This window comes from Polyergus mexicanus, unplaced genomic scaffold (assembly GCF_030449975.1).
Source record: "Polyergus mexicanus isolate NDT 795.1 unplaced genomic scaffold, iyPolMexi1.0 SCAF_10, whole genome shotgun sequence".
NCBI lineage: Eukaryota > Metazoa > Arthropoda > Insecta > Hymenoptera > Formicidae > Polyergus > Polyergus mexicanus.
The window spans coordinates 2727584-2748011 of NW_027223330.1; the positions used below are offsets into that span (position 1 = coordinate 2727584).

The 20428-nt window shown below is 38.9% G+C and overlaps 1 protein-coding gene across 7 annotated transcripts in view; it reads left to right on the forward strand.

The window, feature by feature from the left end:
• LOC138937418 (tyrosine-protein phosphatase 99A) overlaps nucleotides 1-20428 on the forward strand; it is a 255436-nt gene that overhangs the window by 192139 nt on the left and 42869 nt on the right. For all 7 annotated transcript variants that reach the window (XM_070303704.1, XM_070303703.1, XM_070303700.1 and 4 more), the window contains one exon: nucleotides 3249-3372. In XM_070303704.1, the coding sequence (XP_070159805.1) occupies nucleotides 3249-3372 (124 nt within the window). The remainder of the gene's footprint in view (nucleotides 1-3248; nucleotides 3373-20428) is intronic.

The window sequence follows — 20428 nt, forward strand, 5'->3', positions numbered from 1 at the left end:
ATTTTCTTTTTATAAAATACGGGAGAGAAATTAGAACTCTCTGAAACGAGAAAAATGTGTCGGAATATTCCAATTGAAATGTTTTAGTGTTGACATCTTGTTCACTGGTACTCTGTCGCACATGATTTTTCTTCAGTACCAATTATAACTCCAGCTAGCTGTCAGAGAAATTTTCTTACAGATATCTTTCTTATATAATAATGGAAATTACTTTTCGATTAAAGAATATAGAAAATTTTTTCTCTCATATCTTTTCATTTCTTCTACGGTCGTTCAAATAGTTACTGACTCGTTAATATTAGATCGCTTCTTTTCTACCTCTTATACGCGAGTTCTTTTTTGTGAAAGAAATGATATCAATGAAACAATCGTCACGTAACAACAAAATACATAATAGAAAATAGAACAATTTCGAAAATGTTTTGGTAAAGTGTACAACGTGTAATGAACAAAAAACAGAAATATAAGTTTTATTTCATGACATAATTAATTTCCATCTAAACTCGGGTAGCTTTTAAATTAAATTATTACGAAGAGCAGACTCGACTATTTATATCCATCTTTGTGTTTATAAACTTTGGGTAAGACGCGATAGTTTCGTATGAATAGATTAATATAGGTGCTGTAATATATATATTATATAAAAAGAAATGCTGGCGAGAAAACGAGAATGTGCCGGTCGATTATACGAGGAGAGATAAAAAATTATAAAGAGAAATATTTTCTTATGGTAAGAGTTGATTCGCTATTTGTTTCATTTTACGTTACTATTTCGCTTGAGCGAAGAAAAACCGATAGCCACTCAAAACGCGCTCAAGACGTGTTCTCTTTTTCGTTTACCGACCGGAAACGCTATGTGAAATTAATAAAGATCCATGAACGATGGTAGTGTATTCATAGCGAATTTCATTTATTCCGTTTCTACACTTTTCTCTTCGTATATCTCCGCGCGGAATTACAAATGAATAGCGAAAAGCATGCAAATTTCACAGGAGATAATATCATAAAGAATATAGTTTATCCAAGAGTCTAATATGACGAGTCTTTATTAATTATGAGACGACTTGCTTTTGTAATGTCCGCCCGCTTTCGTCGCAAACGGCTTCTTACAGTTTGTTGATGTTTATTATATTTTATACGTATTTACCCGACTTGAAGATATTATATCGCTAGATTTTCAAGGATCCACATGTGTGCGTGCGTGATATGCACGTATGTGATACACTAAATTAATTTAATATTATCGAAATTATCATTGAACGATATTGAAGAGGTATAAATTGGATAAGTGCGCGTTTAATCGCCTAAAAATCGTATCGCAGCTAACGCACTGATAATATAAATTGGGCAAGTATTAATTGCGCAGACAAGTGCACATTTAATCACGTAAAAATCATACGAGCTAATGCAACGAAATAAATGGTGAATTTAAAATGTCTCGTTATAAGTTTTCAGTCATATCGAGCGTCGCATTGAGCCGATACAAATGATGCGCGGACAAGTGCGTATTTAATTACGCAAAAATCACGTAGATTAATACGACTGACATAGACATCCAATACACACCGTTTCGTAACTTTTCCGATGTTCGACATCGAACCCCCCGGCACTATATACAGTATTTGTGTGAGACCCATCTCCCCGAGATCTCTATCTTTCTCTCTCTCTCTCTCTCGCGAGAAGAACTTCCGCATTTGAAATTTTTCTCGCGCGGGGGTGTGTCACGGCGCGTGGTAACAGCCGACATAAAGAGTCGCGCAAGCGCGACCGAGGTCGGAAAAAGATGACGACTCCATCCTGAGAGAGGTTACAGGTCCCCGCTCTCATTTATGATCTTATGGCAACGTGCGCGCAATGTTATATCTCGCCGCGCCGCGCTGCACCGCCGGTGCATATTAAACGCCCGAGCCTTATCCGATGCGGCCGTCGCCGCCGCAGAGAGCGCGATCCGTGTCTCTCCCGCATGAATGACTTCGACAGAGTTTCATGAAAATATTATGCATTTCGATTGAATTTACCGTGTACGTCACACGTTCGTTACACGAGAATACAAATATATGAAATACATTTTAATATTTATAAAAAATAAAATTCTGTAAACTAAATTCGCGTAAACTTGCAAATTAAACCTTTTTTTTTTTTTAAATATAATTTTTGATATTTAATTTTTTAAATTTAACTTCGATTTTTATTCGAATTACACGGTTTTTTTTATAATATTTAATTAGCTCGTTAATTAGTTGTTTGTTGCAAAAATATGATTAGACATATACTGATTAATTTTTTTTTACGACTTTTTTTGAAGATTGTTTTTTCATTGACGATAATTCTGTGCTTGTACTTTCTGATAATGAAAATATGAGTAGTTTTCGAATACAAAAGTTTGCGATTGATTTTTTTCTAATAAAAGTTCAATAGACGGGGGCTTAATTAACTGTCAAAGCAGACGAAAGCCGATCAAGTGGGATACACTTTGGTGATTATATTGTATCTCGTATATCGTACGAAAGAGGCATGTTTGTTATATACCAAGTTAGTTTACACAACCATGTGAAATTACTATGTTAGACCCACTCACGGTTGGCTTATGTTATATCCGGATTGAGATGCTTCAAACAGTTTACGTTAAATATCTCAATAATTTAGTTTCATCTTAGTCTCATGTTAGTTTGAATCTCTACTTAAGCGTAAAACAAGTCAGTCGCAACTTATTTTTTTCTACATTGAATAAATTTAATTGTAATATCGATGATAACGTTCAACAATTTTTAATATTTTATTTGATTTTATTTTATCTAATTATAATGCAAAAAATAATATAGAAATGTCGACCAACGAAACATTTCAATTCCAAGAAAATTGACAAGAAAATTGATTCAGAAATACGGATATCATAAGAATCCATGGTATTGTTACGTATTTTTGTTTCATGTCGATATCTCGATGAAAGTGCCTGTAAGAAATATCATCTATGTGACTTCAACTTTGGATAATAATAATTGATTTGAAAATAAATTTCAGCTTAAGCGAGTTAGCATTGTACTTTAAACGTATCGCGCCTATACAAGCTACTGTAACTATTACTAAACAATATCTTCCCTAAGTAGCCGAGGTATTGTATGTATACTCGTTTAGTCGATATTCGCGTGAAGATTCACATAGTTTGTGCGGCGAAATTATAAATCATAAAATTAATTTTTACAATTACATATTGCAGTTGTATTGCAAGTGATACAATTTGCTTTCAGATGTGCCTGATCCACCGGAACGACCACTTGTCATAAGTTACACGTCGAAAGCTGTGAATATATCGTGGGCACCTGGTGTTAATTCCCACAACACTCCAATTTCGCAGTATGTCATCTACACCCGGTAAGTCCCGTTAAATATTGACTCGCAAAAAAACTCCCTTCCTCAAGCTAATTCCGTTCTCGCGCTTCGAATTTACTTCGATAACATAAATATTCTGTGTTGGAGGCGCGCGAAATTTCTTTTAAGGGAAAGAAATTAAGATATAAAAATTGACGCGTCAAATTTATTTTCCGCTTAACCTTGTCATTGTCGCGAACTTATTTTATACAAAGGCGTCAAAATTAAAATGAAAAATTAACTGAATCGATTTAACAATTATTCCTCTTTTCGTAACATCATGTAGAAGTTACACCGTGTAACGTCAATCACTAAACTTTACTGTTGATTCCCGCTACTATCGCTTTTTCGCGAAAGTTGAGCAAATTGCTACGTCGAAGTGAATTAATGTCGCCTTTTCTCGGGAAAAAACATTTTTAATAGGAAAAAATCTGAGAGATCGCGCGCGCGCCTATGAGATAGTTTGGTCTACATTTGAGTAGCTAGATCTTGGTCCGATTATCTCACGGGTTGTACGTCGTGGTAGTACCGATTCTCGAGATCTTCTTACGGAGGGTCGACGGAAAAGAAGAAACGGATAAAATAAAAGGAATTACCGAGGATAAGAACCGCGACGTCGATAAAAGCACCCTTTGTTCTCCGTCGCGTCTCTCGCTTTCGTTATCTCTCCTCTTTCCGCCTTTTTCTCTAGGTCGCATGGTATCCCTTGACCCTGCGACCGATTCCTACTTTTCCCGTTCCTCCGACATCTCCTATCCATTTTCCCACGAATTTTCCCGACGACGATTTTCGATACCGTCGATGAAGCCAAATTTATCAGTAGCGATATTCGTTGTAATAAAACGAAGAATGAAAACACAAAATGTAATGCATACAAAAAAGTAGAATATGTTTGCGCTATTGTATAGTATATAAACAATATAATATACAGTGAAAATTTTTCACATGTATATATACTCGCGGGAGTTATATTCTGGGAAACTGCCGCGAATATGGAAATCGCGAATATGAAAAAGAGAAAGAGAGAGAGAGAGAGAAATAACATAGAAAAATTAAGATTGGATAAAAAATACGAGAAAAAAAACATGTCTGCGATTTTTTTAAATATATTTTTCTCTTTTTATATATATTTTATTTCAAAAATAAAAATTACTTCTTAGGACCATAATTTTGTGTGAATATCGCTTGAAAACTGCATAATTTCTTGCTAGAAACCCGAAAGCGTTGAAAATTGGAAATCTTCTTTATTCGTTATTTTATAACGATTGATTGATATCGATCTATATGCCCTCCGCGACGAAGGGAATTTCAAGCCTTTGAATTTGAAAAACTGGTTGCGAATACCGACTTGTGAATGCAGTGAGGTACATAAAGAGCACGCGCGCATAGAGCTTCCATGTTAAGGTTCGTGCAATGTGAAGATATCGATCGTGTTATTGACACATTCGTCGAAGCGAACTCGAGCCATTTCGATCCGGTCGAAAGAGTTAATTTGCGCGATGTATCGTGATCGTTATCGAGCTTGCCGTAGCGGGGGATCAATTTGAGAGATGGACCGTGCGAGTCTTCCTTTCCAGCGTTCTGCCATATAGCATAAAAAAAAAAAAAAAAAAAAAAAAAAAAGTACCTGGGTCAATGCAATTTTATTATTAAATCTTCATATCTCGCCGGTCGTTTAATTCGCTACGCAACGCTACGCGAAGCATCACGGTTCTCTCGTTTCCTAGAAGGAGAACACTCGCACGAGACTACGAGCGGATGGAATTCTTAATCAAGTTTCCTTCTCTTTTCTTTTTTTTCCTTCTTTCTCGTTTACGCCGAAACCTTTTCGCGTTTTCTTCCCTTTCTTCCGACCGCGGAGCAGACAAAACCTTGAGAATAGAAGTTGTAGGAAATAATATATCAGTCGGTGTCGTTATGGTCGCCGAATATTGAAGTTTCGCCCCGCGGACCATTTCGCCTTACCATTCGCGCTGGCAGGCCCTTTCAGAAAACTATCGTAATACCTCATGGAACTTGGAAAATATTAGTTTTATAATAAAGTTGGACCGGAACTTGGTTGAGCGGTGAGAGACGAAGAAAGAGAGGAGAAGGTTCTCGCGCGGACAGGCGTTGCACAGAGAGAGCTGTTCCGTTCAGAGATTATTAATCTTTCCGGAAATCAACCGCCGTTTTGACGAGGTGCCCCACATCTTCCGACCATCGTAATCGCGTCGCTATCGTGAATAATCTTTGGCGATAATGAACAAACGTAATCTTGCATTGAAAGGTACGGACTTATATATCCGTTACGTTTATTTTTGTAACACGCGGACAACTATTTGCGAAAGCATGCGCGCAGCTTGCGAAAATCCGCTATGTACATCCATTTCGGTATTTCCCGATCTCTTTCGCGATATTTCTAGTAACCATTTACCATGTGTATGTCGAATTGAAAAACATTTGCGAAGCCTAAATGTTATACACGGCCAAACACATTTTCAATTTGCCGATGCAACGTGCGTTTCGGTGCAAACGGTGGGCGTATTTGGACAACATCCCGGTAAAACCCGGGCTTTTTCTCCTCCTCCTTCTCTCCCGGGTCCCCACCGGGGGGGGCCCTCACCGATCATTTATCTCCGTAATATCAGAAAAGTGGCTAGGAATATAAATGCCGCGAGAACGCGCTTATTAGATGGGATGGACTATCGATCTTAGCGTGTTCCCCGCGGGCAGCTGATCAATTTCCCGGAATTCTTCCGCTTAATTTTCTCGCGTTTTGTGTTAAACGTATTAAAATGGAATTTCAATTTCGCGCGAGCCCTACTGACACAGGCAGTCGTTGCCGGTTATGATCGCCGCGGTCCCGCGACTTTTAATTACTTTTGTCTCTTTCGCGTGTGCACTATCTCCATTTGCTTTTCGGGGCTCGATGTCGGATCGACTTTCATTCGTCTTTTGCGTCGCGTTGAAATAAATCGGAAAGAGACCTCTCGCAGTTTCCACACGAGCGCGGAGAGCGGGCGTAAACTAGAAGCACACCCAACGTGTATTTAACGAGCGTTAAATGAGTATTTCATCGCATGTCGCGCGAATAATAGCCTGGAAAACGTTTGAGTTTTTGCCGGACACTTTCATTAAATTCGACGATTAAATTCGAGGTAGTACAAAGGGCGATCGCGTTACTACATATATATTATGCACGCTATATCTTGCATATAAGAGTCCAGATTTGCTCGAGAAGTTGGAAGGTTGATTTTCGCGGATAAATTCATTTAAATTCGTGAATTCCGTTCAAAGACTCTTGCCAGATTTATTTTCGATTTCATGAGCTGCAACTGTCTTACGCGAAATTTTTCAGATGTGAAAGAGATATATAGAGGAAGAAAGAGAGAGTAATACTCTCTCGAAAGTGTAATATTCTCTTTCTCTCTCTCTTTCTAATTTAATGGAGAATGCATATCAACAATAAATATCTCTGATAATTATAAGAGAATTGTACACTTTCTTCCCTTCTCTCTCTCTCTCTCTCTCTCTTTTTTTTTGTCGATCTCAGAGAGAAACTAATGACGAAACGTTATCTCTTTCGCCAAAGACCGCGGATTAAACGCACCATATCAGTTCAAGTCCGGAATAAGTAAGCAGGATTAATTAAGACTGGCGCAAACGCGAGCTAACATAATCGGCCGATGTTAATTCCGTGCCTTAATTCCGGGGCCGTAAACCATTCCACGGCATCGTGAAAGGTAATACGAGATACGTGACGTCGTTGATCACGCCGTCATACATCTCTCGTCTCGTTCACTCCAAATCCCAGCCTTCCATTCGCCCATTTCAACGCGAATTTTGCAGCTGACGCCGGATTAAGGATTCGTACGTATGAAAAACATTTCGCCCCCCCCCTCCCCCCTCTTCCTCCCTTAGACGGATATAATTTCCACGTTGACCTCGACATGCATTTACAGGACCACGTACACATATGTTTGGATATAACGGATTAATTTATAACCCGCACTTCCGCGCACTGTTACTTGATTAGTTTTCCGATAAACGATTAATCCGGTCGCGAGTGATACGCGATACCACAATTAGCGACAACTGAAACTATGCTCCTAATATAAGATATTTTTTGACATCCATACTCGCGATATTTAATAATCTATTATTTCTCTTTAGCTCGTAATAAATGCTTTCTTATCTAATTTTACAATATGCTATTATAATGTTTACTTTACAAGATTGATTATCTTGTACCTGTTTTATGCTTAAATTCAACATTAAACCGTTATATGACATTTTGATGAATATAAAAGCGGTCACAATGTAGGTTAAATTCTTAGGGAAGAAACTCGTGTTTTTCGTCTCATAACAAAGTGTCGGCTAAAAGTAATCGATATACGTCGTTCCAGCTTAAAAAAAAAAAGACACGCGCAGCGTTATATAAAATTGAAAATATATATAAATGTAGGAAATATGTGCAAACCTTTTAAATTATATTATACTTTAATGTACTGTACGCGAGCCGAAATATAAAATGTTAAAATGCAATATGATTTAAATATTTCACTAGTCGGCATATGCCACATACGTTTTGACGGCGATGTTTTTTGTACGCGGTGATTCAGTTTACCAGAAATATTTTTATCTGGTTTTTCACAGAGCAATCAAGAATTGTGCAAAATACCGTAACGTATTGGCGTAAAACAAAAATCGTTCCCGATACAGCCACGCGAGATTATTTGCTAAACTTTTTTTTTTTCCCCCCCCCCGTTCCGCGAGTATCAATTACGTTGTCATCGAGAAATCATCAGCTTCCGTTAGAGGCTGTCTCGTTATCAAAATCCATGGATGCATCGCGCTTTCGAGAGTAAGATTGATGCGGATGGATGAAAACGAGATTGAAAGGGAAACGTTTTGATCCTTGTCGAAAATCTCACGGGAGATCCTTCCGCTTCCGTCGCGAATCTTTTATCTTCTACGAGGCATTTCGCTCCGCTGCTCGGGATGTAATTTCAGGAATTGTGTGCTATTGCTATGTTTATGTGTATGCGGACCCGTGCATTCCAACGTTGCTGGCTTAATCGGCCATTGCGAAGATTAGACAGAAAACTTAATTATAAGGATCCTGATTGGTTGGATCCTCCGGAGACTCGCTTGGTGAAAAAAAAAAAAACAGGACTATCTGACCGGATTCTTCGCGCGATAACAACTTTTGGAATTGCACGTATAACGCGTACCGCGTGTTATTTCCGCAATGCCTTATTGTAGGTTTAGGTCATTTTTGAAATGTTAAATCGCGTTATAAATATCTTATTATAAATCGACATTATTTTTATTATTCGTTCGGCATTATTTTTATAATTCATAAAGCGTAATGTAAATATCTGATGCAATTTTCATTCTTGAAATCGTACATCTCATGTTCAAATAACTGTTCTATACTCTAAATAATGAATGACTCGGTCAAACATTTATTAAAGCTGGTACATTGTTAGAGCAAGAGCAATCTCAATGAATGTACAAAAGGGAAAACCGTAAAACTATGACCGAATTTTTCTCCACCGCTGCTCTATCGCGAGATACGCGAGTATGAATAATACGGTGGGTCATGTCGCTTCTCTATTTGTACATGCAGTGTCAACGTTTTGAATAAACAAGACCTTTTAATTAAGCGCGCTTCCAAGAGGCTTCACCCACGTTGTGCACCTTCAAAGACATTGCCGAGACACGACTCTCTTTTCCCCCCCCCTCTCTCTCTCTGTCTCACGCGTGTGTACACACGCTTACTATATTCCGAAATTTGAAATTCGCAAGAGCGAGGCGAAACGTGCGGCACTGACCAATTTCACGCTTGCCAAAAAGACGAAGTCAAAAATTATACGTGGCGAAGCCGGGACGGTGACGTGGCCATGTGCGGGGAATTCACGCGGCAAAAGCCAACGGCGCTCTTAACGTCTCGTAACGAACAGCCATGAAGGATACGAGGGGGCTTGTACCGAAATGCCGGGGCGATCGGCCGGACCGAGAACGGGGCCGAGATTTATTGGCCATGGCACGATTTATTTGACGCGTTTAAATGCCTACTTTATCGCACAGTTCGTGGGGTACACATCCACACACACACACACACACACAACACGCATAGTGTTTCAACCTCGGTTCGTCCCATCCTCGTTTCCGCTCCTCGACGATTTCGCGCATCGTCCATCGGCCGAGATTTTTAAGGTGTTTTCGCACACGAGCGACGCCGCGACGCCGATTACGCGAGCACATATCCGTGTAGCGGTGATTGTGCAGAATCCATTGGGGCGTAAAGCGTGTTTCTCTCTCTCTCTCTCTCTCTCTCTCTCTCTGGAAACTTTTCCGATGATTCGGATATTTTTGGTATTCTCCACAGACGCTCTTTCCAGTAATGCTTCTGAATAAAGCTTCTAATTCGGATAATTGCTTTAATCACTTAGCTATTATATTCGTACCATTACGTAGAAAGAATTCTAAAGTATTTTACTTTAAGTAAAAATAAACCGAGCATTATATGTTTGCGTATAAGCGTATGATTATTTCTGCATGTATACCTCCGCATTTGATTCGTTTAAAAAGGAAATTTGAAACCATGTTTCTTCTAATTTTGTCAGAGCGTTGAATGAATCTATTATTTATAGTTTTACATGATATTCGATCATCGATAAATAGAGAGAATTAAAAATTTCTGAGAAATTTCGTCTTCCTTTTGCTCAATTGGGAAGAGTCCGTCGAAGATTTGTTAAAGCGCGAAAGCGCGATTTGTTATATGATTCCCATACGTTTTGCCGAATCGCTTTAAACGTGTACGTGATATCCTCGATTTAAGGGGCTGGAGAAATGTGATAAACGTTCGCACGGAGGTTCGATTTTCGCGTTTATCCGACTGCCGGGCGCCCGGTTTATGTCCGGCGTGACTTTTCCGATCATCGAGCCACCGACTTTATTATCAGCACGTCGGCACACTAAATACCGTCGACCGAAAATCGATGATGCGATAAGCCAACTTGACCAGATTCGTTTGCATATCTGCGGGACGAAATGGCCGTTCGGCGAGCACAGCCGGCGTCGTGCGAACGTATTAATCCGCATATTAACTCTTCGTTATATTTGGCGCGGAAAAACGCAGCAGGACGGTGAATCATATAATCGGAGACAGTATTTTAATCTCCCTTATATTATAATATATACGCATTGCTTGGTGAGCGCATTTGTACAGAGAGATATGGCTATTTAACCTTCGAACGAAAATGAAGGAAAAAAAAATACCGTATTAAGGAACACTTTTATTATAAAAAGCGTTTATATTAATTGCCGATTATTTCTTTATCTATCTATAATATATTTAGATATGCAACGTAACACGCAGCGTCTATTTGAAATATTTATAATCCTAATTTAGAGTACGCGTTTATACAAGTTATATAATTATAACGTCTCTCCAACGAAAACTTTCGTGAAACATATATATATATATATATATATATTATTTTAAGGCAAATCTCGATTTGTGCTGTAACACGCTGACGTTAATCTAATGCACCTTGCGGTTATATTACGCTAAAACGTGCACCGTTATTGGTTTTGCTCGTAGAAATTTCATATAACGCGCATCTTCGATCTAATGATTTATATTAGCGGCATATTAGAAATACGTCGCGTGTCACTCGCGATGTGAAGCGAAGGAATGCAATCTGTAACGTACATAATGTAACGCGATTCAACGTAGTTATCGAAATTAATTTTGCGCAGCGAACTTTTATCATCGCGCGCGCGCGCGTCTCACAAGACTATTTCACGATGCTATGTGATTTATTTTCATTCTGCCGTTGAATCTCGTTTGCCGAGATAAGGCAATAAAGTTCTACCATTATCGTCGATCTTATTATTCCGCTAGAGAAGACTCCCTTGTATATTTTGAATACGACAAATCTGTTCTCCACGATTAATAAACCCTTCGAAACATTACAGAGACACGCGCGTAATTTTTCTCGAGAACGTTCTCGACTTTCTTTCTCTCTCTCTTTCTTTCTCGAATCGTAAATTTCGTTACGAGAAATTCCTGTTGTCTCATCTATTCTGCCAGCGTAAACCCGTTATCTTTACTACCGTTATCTTCTATATATATATATATTAGTATCCCTCTTATCTTCTGTCTCGTGCAGTTTTTAAACGATGTCGCTTACATTAATCTGCGTGGATTATCCGCTTGTAAGGTACTTAACGAATTTCGTGGATTCTTAGGCGTTTTCGAGAGTTTCGAAATCCAACTTCATGGAGCGCGATTGTCCGAAAGGACACGGCATTTAATGACATGGGTGAGTGGAGGACTCGAGGAATCGAGTGTCCTACTCGGCGATGGACGATTGAGTAGGGAGGGAGGGGGAGATTCGGCAACGAATCTTCATCGCGGTCTCGTTGAAATTCGGGATGATGGTCGACGTCGATACCGTTTTACGCGGGTGTAGCGCTTGCCTTACGGTGATTATCTCTGACTGGTTGAGCTCCGTGGCGGGAAGCTCTCCCGAGGATTATCTCTCTGTCTCAGCTTCTATACACCCTTCAGCCGCTGTCGATATTTCAACGGTCTTATCTGCTCCTTTGGGATACCAGTTCGAATTGCCCTCGGCCTTATATATATGTTGACTGCTTATACGTTGTTCGGGTTAATTAGATTACGGTTAGTATGCCGGGAATTCTTAAAATCTGTCTGAATAGATAACATAATGAAAATCTGGCAAACAGCCCAGCTCTGTTCCAGAGCTTACCGTCATTAATATCAAATGAGTTACATTGATATAAAGAAGTGTCTCATAATGTTTCGTGAAAATTTAATATTTTTTTTAATAAAGAAAAATACAATCGATACGAGTTTCATCTTTTTAATATATTGTAATTATAGTAGTTTTCTACAGAGGGCTGATGTGTACATTCTCTAGCTCCGCGCTAATCACATTTTTAATTTTTCAATTAAAACGAAGTATTATATCCTAATTCGATTTATTAACGTAACATTCGGCAACATGGACATCAATGATTTGTAAATCGCCGTCATTTTTGAAAGAAAATAATTTAACGGATAATATAATTATCTATGGAATTTGCAGAAAAAACTAGGTTGGCGTGTCTGCCGGATAATAATTGTCATTAACACAAAAATATGTGCTGGAAGTAACCCGCCAGGATTGCGCCTGGCCTCTTTCGCTGCCTTTTCTTCTCTCCTTCTCCCTCGTAACTTCCGCTACGTTTTTTCGATTTTTCGCTTCTTCCTTTTCTGCACGAGACCGTCCGACATAAGCTCACTATCTCGTTTCCTTTAGCGCTTACGGAATTTACGCTCTCTCGCTGAAGTTATGCGTTTTTAACGAGGGCAGCGGACTTTCGTGTTCATTGATCTACCGGGTCAATTAATTCTCGCCCTCGCGTATCTTACTGGTCGCCCTATGATGATAATAACCGACGCTAATCGAGAGAACAATATGTAATACTAATTACTAATTTCCTTATCGAGAGCACGTACGATAACGCGAGATCTTTAATTATGATTTAGTCGAATAAATTAGCGAATATTTAATTATTCTGCAATTAAACATAATTAAAAACATAGATGTAGTATGTATATTATATATTCGTGATATTTTTTTTTTTTTTGCAGTTTAAATAGCCAAAAGAGTTAGCGAATTCGAAAAAGGCAATTTTTTTAAGCCGCTTTAATCGTCTTATTTTCGATGCTCTTTTTACTCCAGAAAGAGAAACTTTAAGTTGATATACGACGATATTACGGTGGATATATTTCGATCCCAATATCGAGTTAAATGTCGCGTTGAACGTCGTATTAAAAAAAAAAAAAAAAAACCGACGTGTAAAGTTCTTTTTCCCATTTGTCCTTGTCAAAGAGATTCGCGCGGGAACGATTTCGCGATAAGTAAAAACGCAAGGACATGGAAAACGTTTAATTATACTGGGCTGACTCGCAGCGTTCTCAGATTAGGTAGCTTAGAATTAAGGGACACGGGGTTCTAGACTTTAGCAGACTACGGACACACAGGGGCTTTTACGCTCATCCTAACTACTATACTCTGTCGCCTAGCAACCAGAAACCATCTCGTCGGTCGCTCGGCTTCCGCGATTAATCCATTCGAAGTGCAGATTAAACCGCCACGTTACTTTCTAACCGCGAGCGCATGTACGATCGCTCGTCAATATTCGTAACTTTCGTTAAAGTTAGAGATCGCGAACGACGATTCGGGGAAAGTTGGCGAAAAGTCACGGCGCGGCTTCGAGAAAAATTCTTTTCTCCCATGATGCCTCCGGTAAATGAGAACAAACTGCGAGGCTCCCTTTTACGACTATATTAATATCAACTGTATTAATGTTTCTACTTGCAATATACTGGATGCGCTCTAAATATTTTATAATTATGAGTGTACAAGGAAAATTTAATTAAGATTCTCCGTTGTTGTCGGGACACACACGGTCCGAGAGACTTTCTCGCGCATACTTCACTCAACATAAACGTCCGACGCATATATTTGCGCTGATAAACTGACGAAAATGGAACGTCAAGCGAGGAGTAAGACGGAAAAGTTTGTCCAACATGTGGGACAAACAGCTGTTATCTTTCGAACGTTATCCCAAAGATGTCGGAAGAATTCCACGCAGTGAAAAATATAAATTTTTTTTTTTTTTTTTTTTTTTTTAGAAATATAAAATTTTTTATCGCACGAGAGGCGGGATTATGCAAACGGGAAAAATTATGCGTTACTTACATGCAGTATACACCTATACGCGAACGATTACTAAAAATCCTTTCAGCCTCTCTCTCTCTCTCTTTTTTTTTTTTTTTTTTTAAAGGAAAAAATAATCATATTTACGCGGTGATGCGTGACAATCCGCAGATAACCGAGTCAAAGGCATTTTGCCGCAAAATGAAAAATTCCACGGCGTTCTGAAAGATTTCGCTCGCTTAACGCGGTATATATTTCGCGCTCCGCGCCACGGTACGCGCGTAGCTAATTTATTTAACGGTGCTACGCGGCTCTCGCTCCCGCTCGCGTGGAAAGCTTTCCATGAAAATCGAAGGTGGCGGCGCGCGGACATCGGGAAGGGGGGAGGGGGAGAGGGGAGAGGGAGGAGAAAAGGCCGCGTTTTTTACGGTTACCGGCGCGGTACTTTTAATCTCCCGAAATCCCGCGTAATGTAATATTTTCGCTCCGACGTCATTTCTCTCCGTCGAAATGGATCCGCGACCGATGTACGCGGCCAGGCGGTGACGCGAGGAGATCGACGAGTTCGATGGATATATCGATTATAGCTCGGAGAGTCAGGCGGATATCCATGAGGCATCCGTGGATATTTCTCGTCGAATTTGAATTTCAAGCCCCGGCGCGCAAATAGATTCAATTTTTAACGAGCGCCGTTGTCCGTCGCGCACATTTGCTGCCCCATCGACGGTTGCAGACGCGTCGACCGAGTAACGTTACAACTCGAACCGCGCGCGCATCGTTCATAAATGTAAATGAAATTCCATTGTCGGTGGGGCTTGATGTTCGCGTTGTTCGACAGGCGGAAAGAAACAGCGGAGGTTAAGCCACGCGGAGACAAAAGACCCAGATTTGCATTTGTCGGAAATCGCGCCGCAGTTCGCCACGCGTTCCATCTTATTCCCCCCCCCCCCCTCTCTCTCTCTCTCTCTCTCTCTTTATCGATAGTAATTTTATCTGTAATTCTCTTGTTTGATGAAAACGCGTCTATTGAATCTATAATATGCCAAGCTACGATGTAGAAAAGATTGCGTCGTTTGTAAGTAGACGCGCGGATAAGCCGTGGATAAATAAAAGAAGAGACGCGAAATAAGTAATTTCGTTGAAAGAATAGGTAGCTGTATATTCGCGTCATTATTACGCAAAGATCGATAAAGATAGTCACGTTAAATTCTATTGTACGCCGGGGCCGGGAGGCTTAATGCGATCCGGAAATGGAAAGGGATCCTCGGGGAACGGTGAAAAACGTGGAAATGGAAAAATGTTCATGGAATATCATGGCAACCCCCGCGAGATGAACGGCTGAGGTTAGAATTAAGGTGAAAGGAAAGCGAGGACATTATCGGGTTGGCCCATAAATCCAAGAAGATTAGTCTACCGCGAATCTTACCGGTTGCCTTTTCGAGATACGCATTTGCCGTTGCAATCTTGTGAATACTTGAATTTTTTTAAAATCGCGCATAAAACAGCCACGTCGACGTTAACTTAAAAAATTTAATGTTTTAAGATGGTCGTAAAAAAATCCGCTATTAAATCTATACGATCGCACATCGGTTATATAATCGAAGCAATTGTCTCGATGAAGTTATTTCTCCCCAAGATAATTATCTCTCGTCCAACTTCATTGAGCGAATTTCTAATAGCGCATTCTTCGGCCCGTTCGTTAACTAAATGGGTTAATTTTTTAAATCGTTGTTCTAAGCGATAACACGGCGCCGCGAGCGAAATAATCCTCGTTACGCGGAGTTAATCTAGCCACATTTTTATTAATTATCATTAACCGCCTTTGACCGAGCCAGCAGGCCGCTCGGTGTGGTGATTTTAATATCAGGCCATTATTATCCAGCCACTTTTCACGCAGCGTAATCGCTTTAGATGCTTTTCCCATTTAAGCATATCGCATATATTTATCTGATAAATGTATTTTAATGGAGCACTGCCAGGACAATCGTAATTTAGCTTAGCGTTTTCATCGAGATTCGTTCGCGTATTTTTTAACATCCCAAAGTTTTCTCATAATATTCATAGAACCGTTAATATGTGCACGAAAGAGATATCGATTGAGTTTATAGTAAAATCTGATTCAAGTCTTGCACACATTGCAGTTTTGTAATGATCGATTAAAAGTTTTTGTGTAATATAACAGAACTAGGACGATGGATCTTCGCAAGATAATGCGAAGGATTTCGATATTGAGGGAACTCGCATTTCGAAAATGAGACGGGCGATTCTACATTACGTTAAGCTCACACGAGTACGGTAACAGTTGATTACTACAAGCCACAAGCGAAGGGGGAAGGAGATAGAGACACGCACGGATAAGATGAGACGATGGGGGGACAACGGGCGAGCCAGAGTAGATAACCAGATAATCCACCGAATCAGCAATTAGTACACATTGGAATAATTAACACCGATCTGCCGTTAAATCCTCGAGTAAGACACCTACGCCACTCGGCTCCTCAATTACAAAGAGAGATTGCATGCTCGTCACGAGATGCTCCTGCAGCTATTATTTGCGCGCCTATGTAACAGGCCAAAGTTGGCCGGACCGCAAGAAGTTGTTCGACGAAGCGAAATACGTACCACATCGTGCGCGAGCAGTGGATTAAGCAAATATTTGCTTTGCGTATGGAATTTACACGTCTTTCATATAATCGCAGTCGTTTTCGATTAAATTTCCTCCACTGTACTATCTTAATCCAGCAATTATTGTGATGCAATCGCGATAAAAAAAGACACGTGCCCAAGCGATTACAAATTTCTATCTAAATATTATATTATTATAATGTTTAATGCTTAAATCGTTCGTTTCGCTTATTAAAAATTTTGCTTTAATTAAACGTCTTCTTCGTCGAGCGTACGCAAGTTGTCGTACCGGGACCCCCCTTTATATCGGCGTCCAAAGAAAATACAATTTCAGTAAATTGACAAGCAGGTTGCGCAAGAGTTCGTTCTTTTGATCGCGACCCACTTCTTTATCGACAGTTTGACAGATTAAGGAGCCATGTAGTTACGCGGTAGCGACTTGTACCTCAGAGATAAAAAAAAAAAAAAAAAAAAAAATCTAGCGCGGATATCAATAGAGAAAAAAAGAGGAAGAAAAATTTCGCGACGCAACCGCGATCATCAAAGAATATGATTGACGACGGCCCGTCGTGTTTCAATTTTTTGCGACATCTCGTGTTCTTCGTTATTTATCTCGCGTTATATATTTATTAACGATTGATAGAGCGTGTATCAGGGTCATTGTGCGAACGAAAAGTTCTTTTTTTCTGCGATTGTCGCACAAAGTGCCACCCCTTCCTCTCCATCGAAATTGCCCTTATTGTGAAAATCGAGCCGTAACCCTCGAGTGGCCCCTTTTGCAAACACACTTATCGGCTTTTACTGGTTTATCGAGTGCCAAGGAAAGCGCGTTTTCTTTCGACACGTAATATCTTAACGATTGAAAAAGTAAACTTGCTATAATGTGTTCTATAATCTTGAGGAATCCGTTTATAGCATTCCATCAAACGAATCTTCGTATATTGAGAAAAGCAGATCCTTATCATAAAACGATATATTTTGTTCTAGAAAATTGAAAATAATATTCTAAGCTTCTAACATGAAGAAAATCGACAATTTTCCACACAATCTTTTTCTTCCTCTTAGTAAATTATAATTTAATTGTAGAAGGAAAGAGAGATGGGTTAAAATGAATAATTATAATCAACTGTTTTCTTTAAGTATATCAGTGATAATGTCGAGCACTTTAGGTTCCTCTGTAGCACTTTCATAATTCCAGCGTCATCCATAAACGCCTTTGGCATGGCTTTAATTAACTCCTCCTTAGGCTTTCAACGAATAGGTAAGCTCGAGGGTATGAAACTCTGGTAAGGAAATTCCTAACGATTTCGCATCTGGCGGTCTCTTTAATGAAATGAGTTTCAATTTGACTGAGTATACACGCACTTCTCGTCCATGTAACCGGATGGGGAAAAGGAGAGAAAATATTTAAAATTCCCAACTCGAAATTCCAATCGTCTACAATAATGAGAATATTATGGATTACGTCGTAGTTGTGATTAATTAACGACTCGTTACACGAAATTAAATCACAGGATATATGAATGCTTTTCAGGTATAATTTACTTCCTGAAACATTTCTCTATTTATATGGATAAATTTAATTGATTTATTTCATATTTGTATAGCATAGCGATTGATTTTAACTAATTTGCTTTTACAAAATCAATAATATAAGCTTTTATCGATGAAAAAGTATCTCTAGTATTTCATTAAATTTACCCTGTATCAAATTGATTTCATCAAATCAAATTAAATATATTATCGTCAAAATTTGTTAACTATTATCGTTGCATAAGATGAAGTGACAAGATTGTGAAATATAATACAAGATTCGATTGTGGACTCTTACCGGAAGGAATTGGTCGTGCGCTTCTTACTCGCGAGTTGTGAACAGGGTGAAAATGATCATAAATCAATTCTGATGAGCATGAGTGGACGTCAAAGTACGTTAACGGGTTCCACTTTAGCCTCTGGCAGTACGAGAGCAAATGCTAATTAGGGACATTCCCGACCCGGCCGAATGCGGAAATATCAGCGAGTGCTCTCACATGGTAAAGAGACGCGAGAGACCGTAAACAGGAGATTTTTGCGTTTCAAAACGTTAATTTGCACATCGCCCCGCACATCTATAACCGCGCCTATATACTCGCGATAAAGATATTAACATATGAACGGGCCGGCATGGCACGCATTAATGTGCAATATTCATATGGAGATTTCACTCGAAGAGTATTATGGATCTAACAAGCCGTGGCTAACCTATTTACATAAATGATGACATCCGGCGCGATTTAGTTCCGCGGTGACTTATGGACCACCGCCATCGATGCACCGGACGTGGAAGTGCATCGGACGATCTTCGATCCATGTTTCACATTTCTGCATTACTGAATTGATCGCGAAGCAGGCCCGTGACAGGATAAATTTGCGAATTGCGACAAATTTTCAATTTCCAGATCAATGTTAAATTATTTTTATCATTGGATCTAGTTTTTTAAGAAAAAAAAAATATATACATAATTATAATTATCTCATCGATATTAACAATAATCATCATGGCGTCAGATAGAGAAAGAAATTTTCGCAAAAATAATTTTTTGTCTATCTTAATAACGATAAATAAAAATTGCATCCATTTGTCGTCTTATTTAGATCTACGGATGCCTCAGTTTTATTGTGTTTTATGTCAGAATTATCCTGATTCGCGACTGATTGCTTAGATCATTAAACGATAATTATATTAAGTATTTTCCTCGTAACAGAATGATCGCACGATATCGTGCCGGACATGTCTTTTTTTATTCAACGTGAATATTAGCACATTTTATGACAATTGATGCTCTTCCCGTACATATCGTAATTGCGGCATTAATTCGTGCATTAATTCATTGATAAAATCTTCTGCCCGATAGCTCGAACGTAATTTCAATATGTAAAAGGAGGGAAAGTCGTTTGCTGCTAACATTACGTCGATATTTTATCACATTGTACTTAATATCACATAAATAATTTCACGATTTTGCAAAATATAATTTCTTCGTTTATTTGTCGGATATTAAAGCATATAAACAACATATGTATAATCTTCGAAATTTCCCTAGTAATGTTATCTTTAATTTATATTAAATCTTTTTTCATATTAGATAGGTGAAATTTATTTTATTATAATGAAATTCATCGTTATTGTTGCGACATACTGTTATAATATACCGTTACAACATATTGTTATAACATATATCAAACATTAACGAAACTTTCCAGACTATTTTACGTTATTGTTTGCAACGAGAAATTTTTATAATTCTATAATTCTCGAAAAAGTATATTTTAGCTAAAACGTTTATTAAAAAAATGTAACGCATGTCACAGCCTTGAAATGACCAATCTCAAATCATCCCAAAATATTTGTACAAAAAGGAAAGACTAGCGATGAACATATAATATAGGATATGCGATGAAAATGCAATATTCCAAGCCACAACCGCAGGAAAAACCTTTAATAACGGACGGTTGCGGTTAGCTATGACGTTTACTTTTCGTTAACCAAATTTGCGTCCGTGCTGTGTCGATAATGATTTTCATTCGACTGATAGGTGTCAAAATGACACGGCGTGCGTGACACGCATTTCGCACGTTGTTTCCACGCGTTTTCCATCGTGTGAAAACGTGCTCGCTATTGCAACGAAATTTCGCATGCGTGCCTTGAAAAAAATCCTGTAATATTG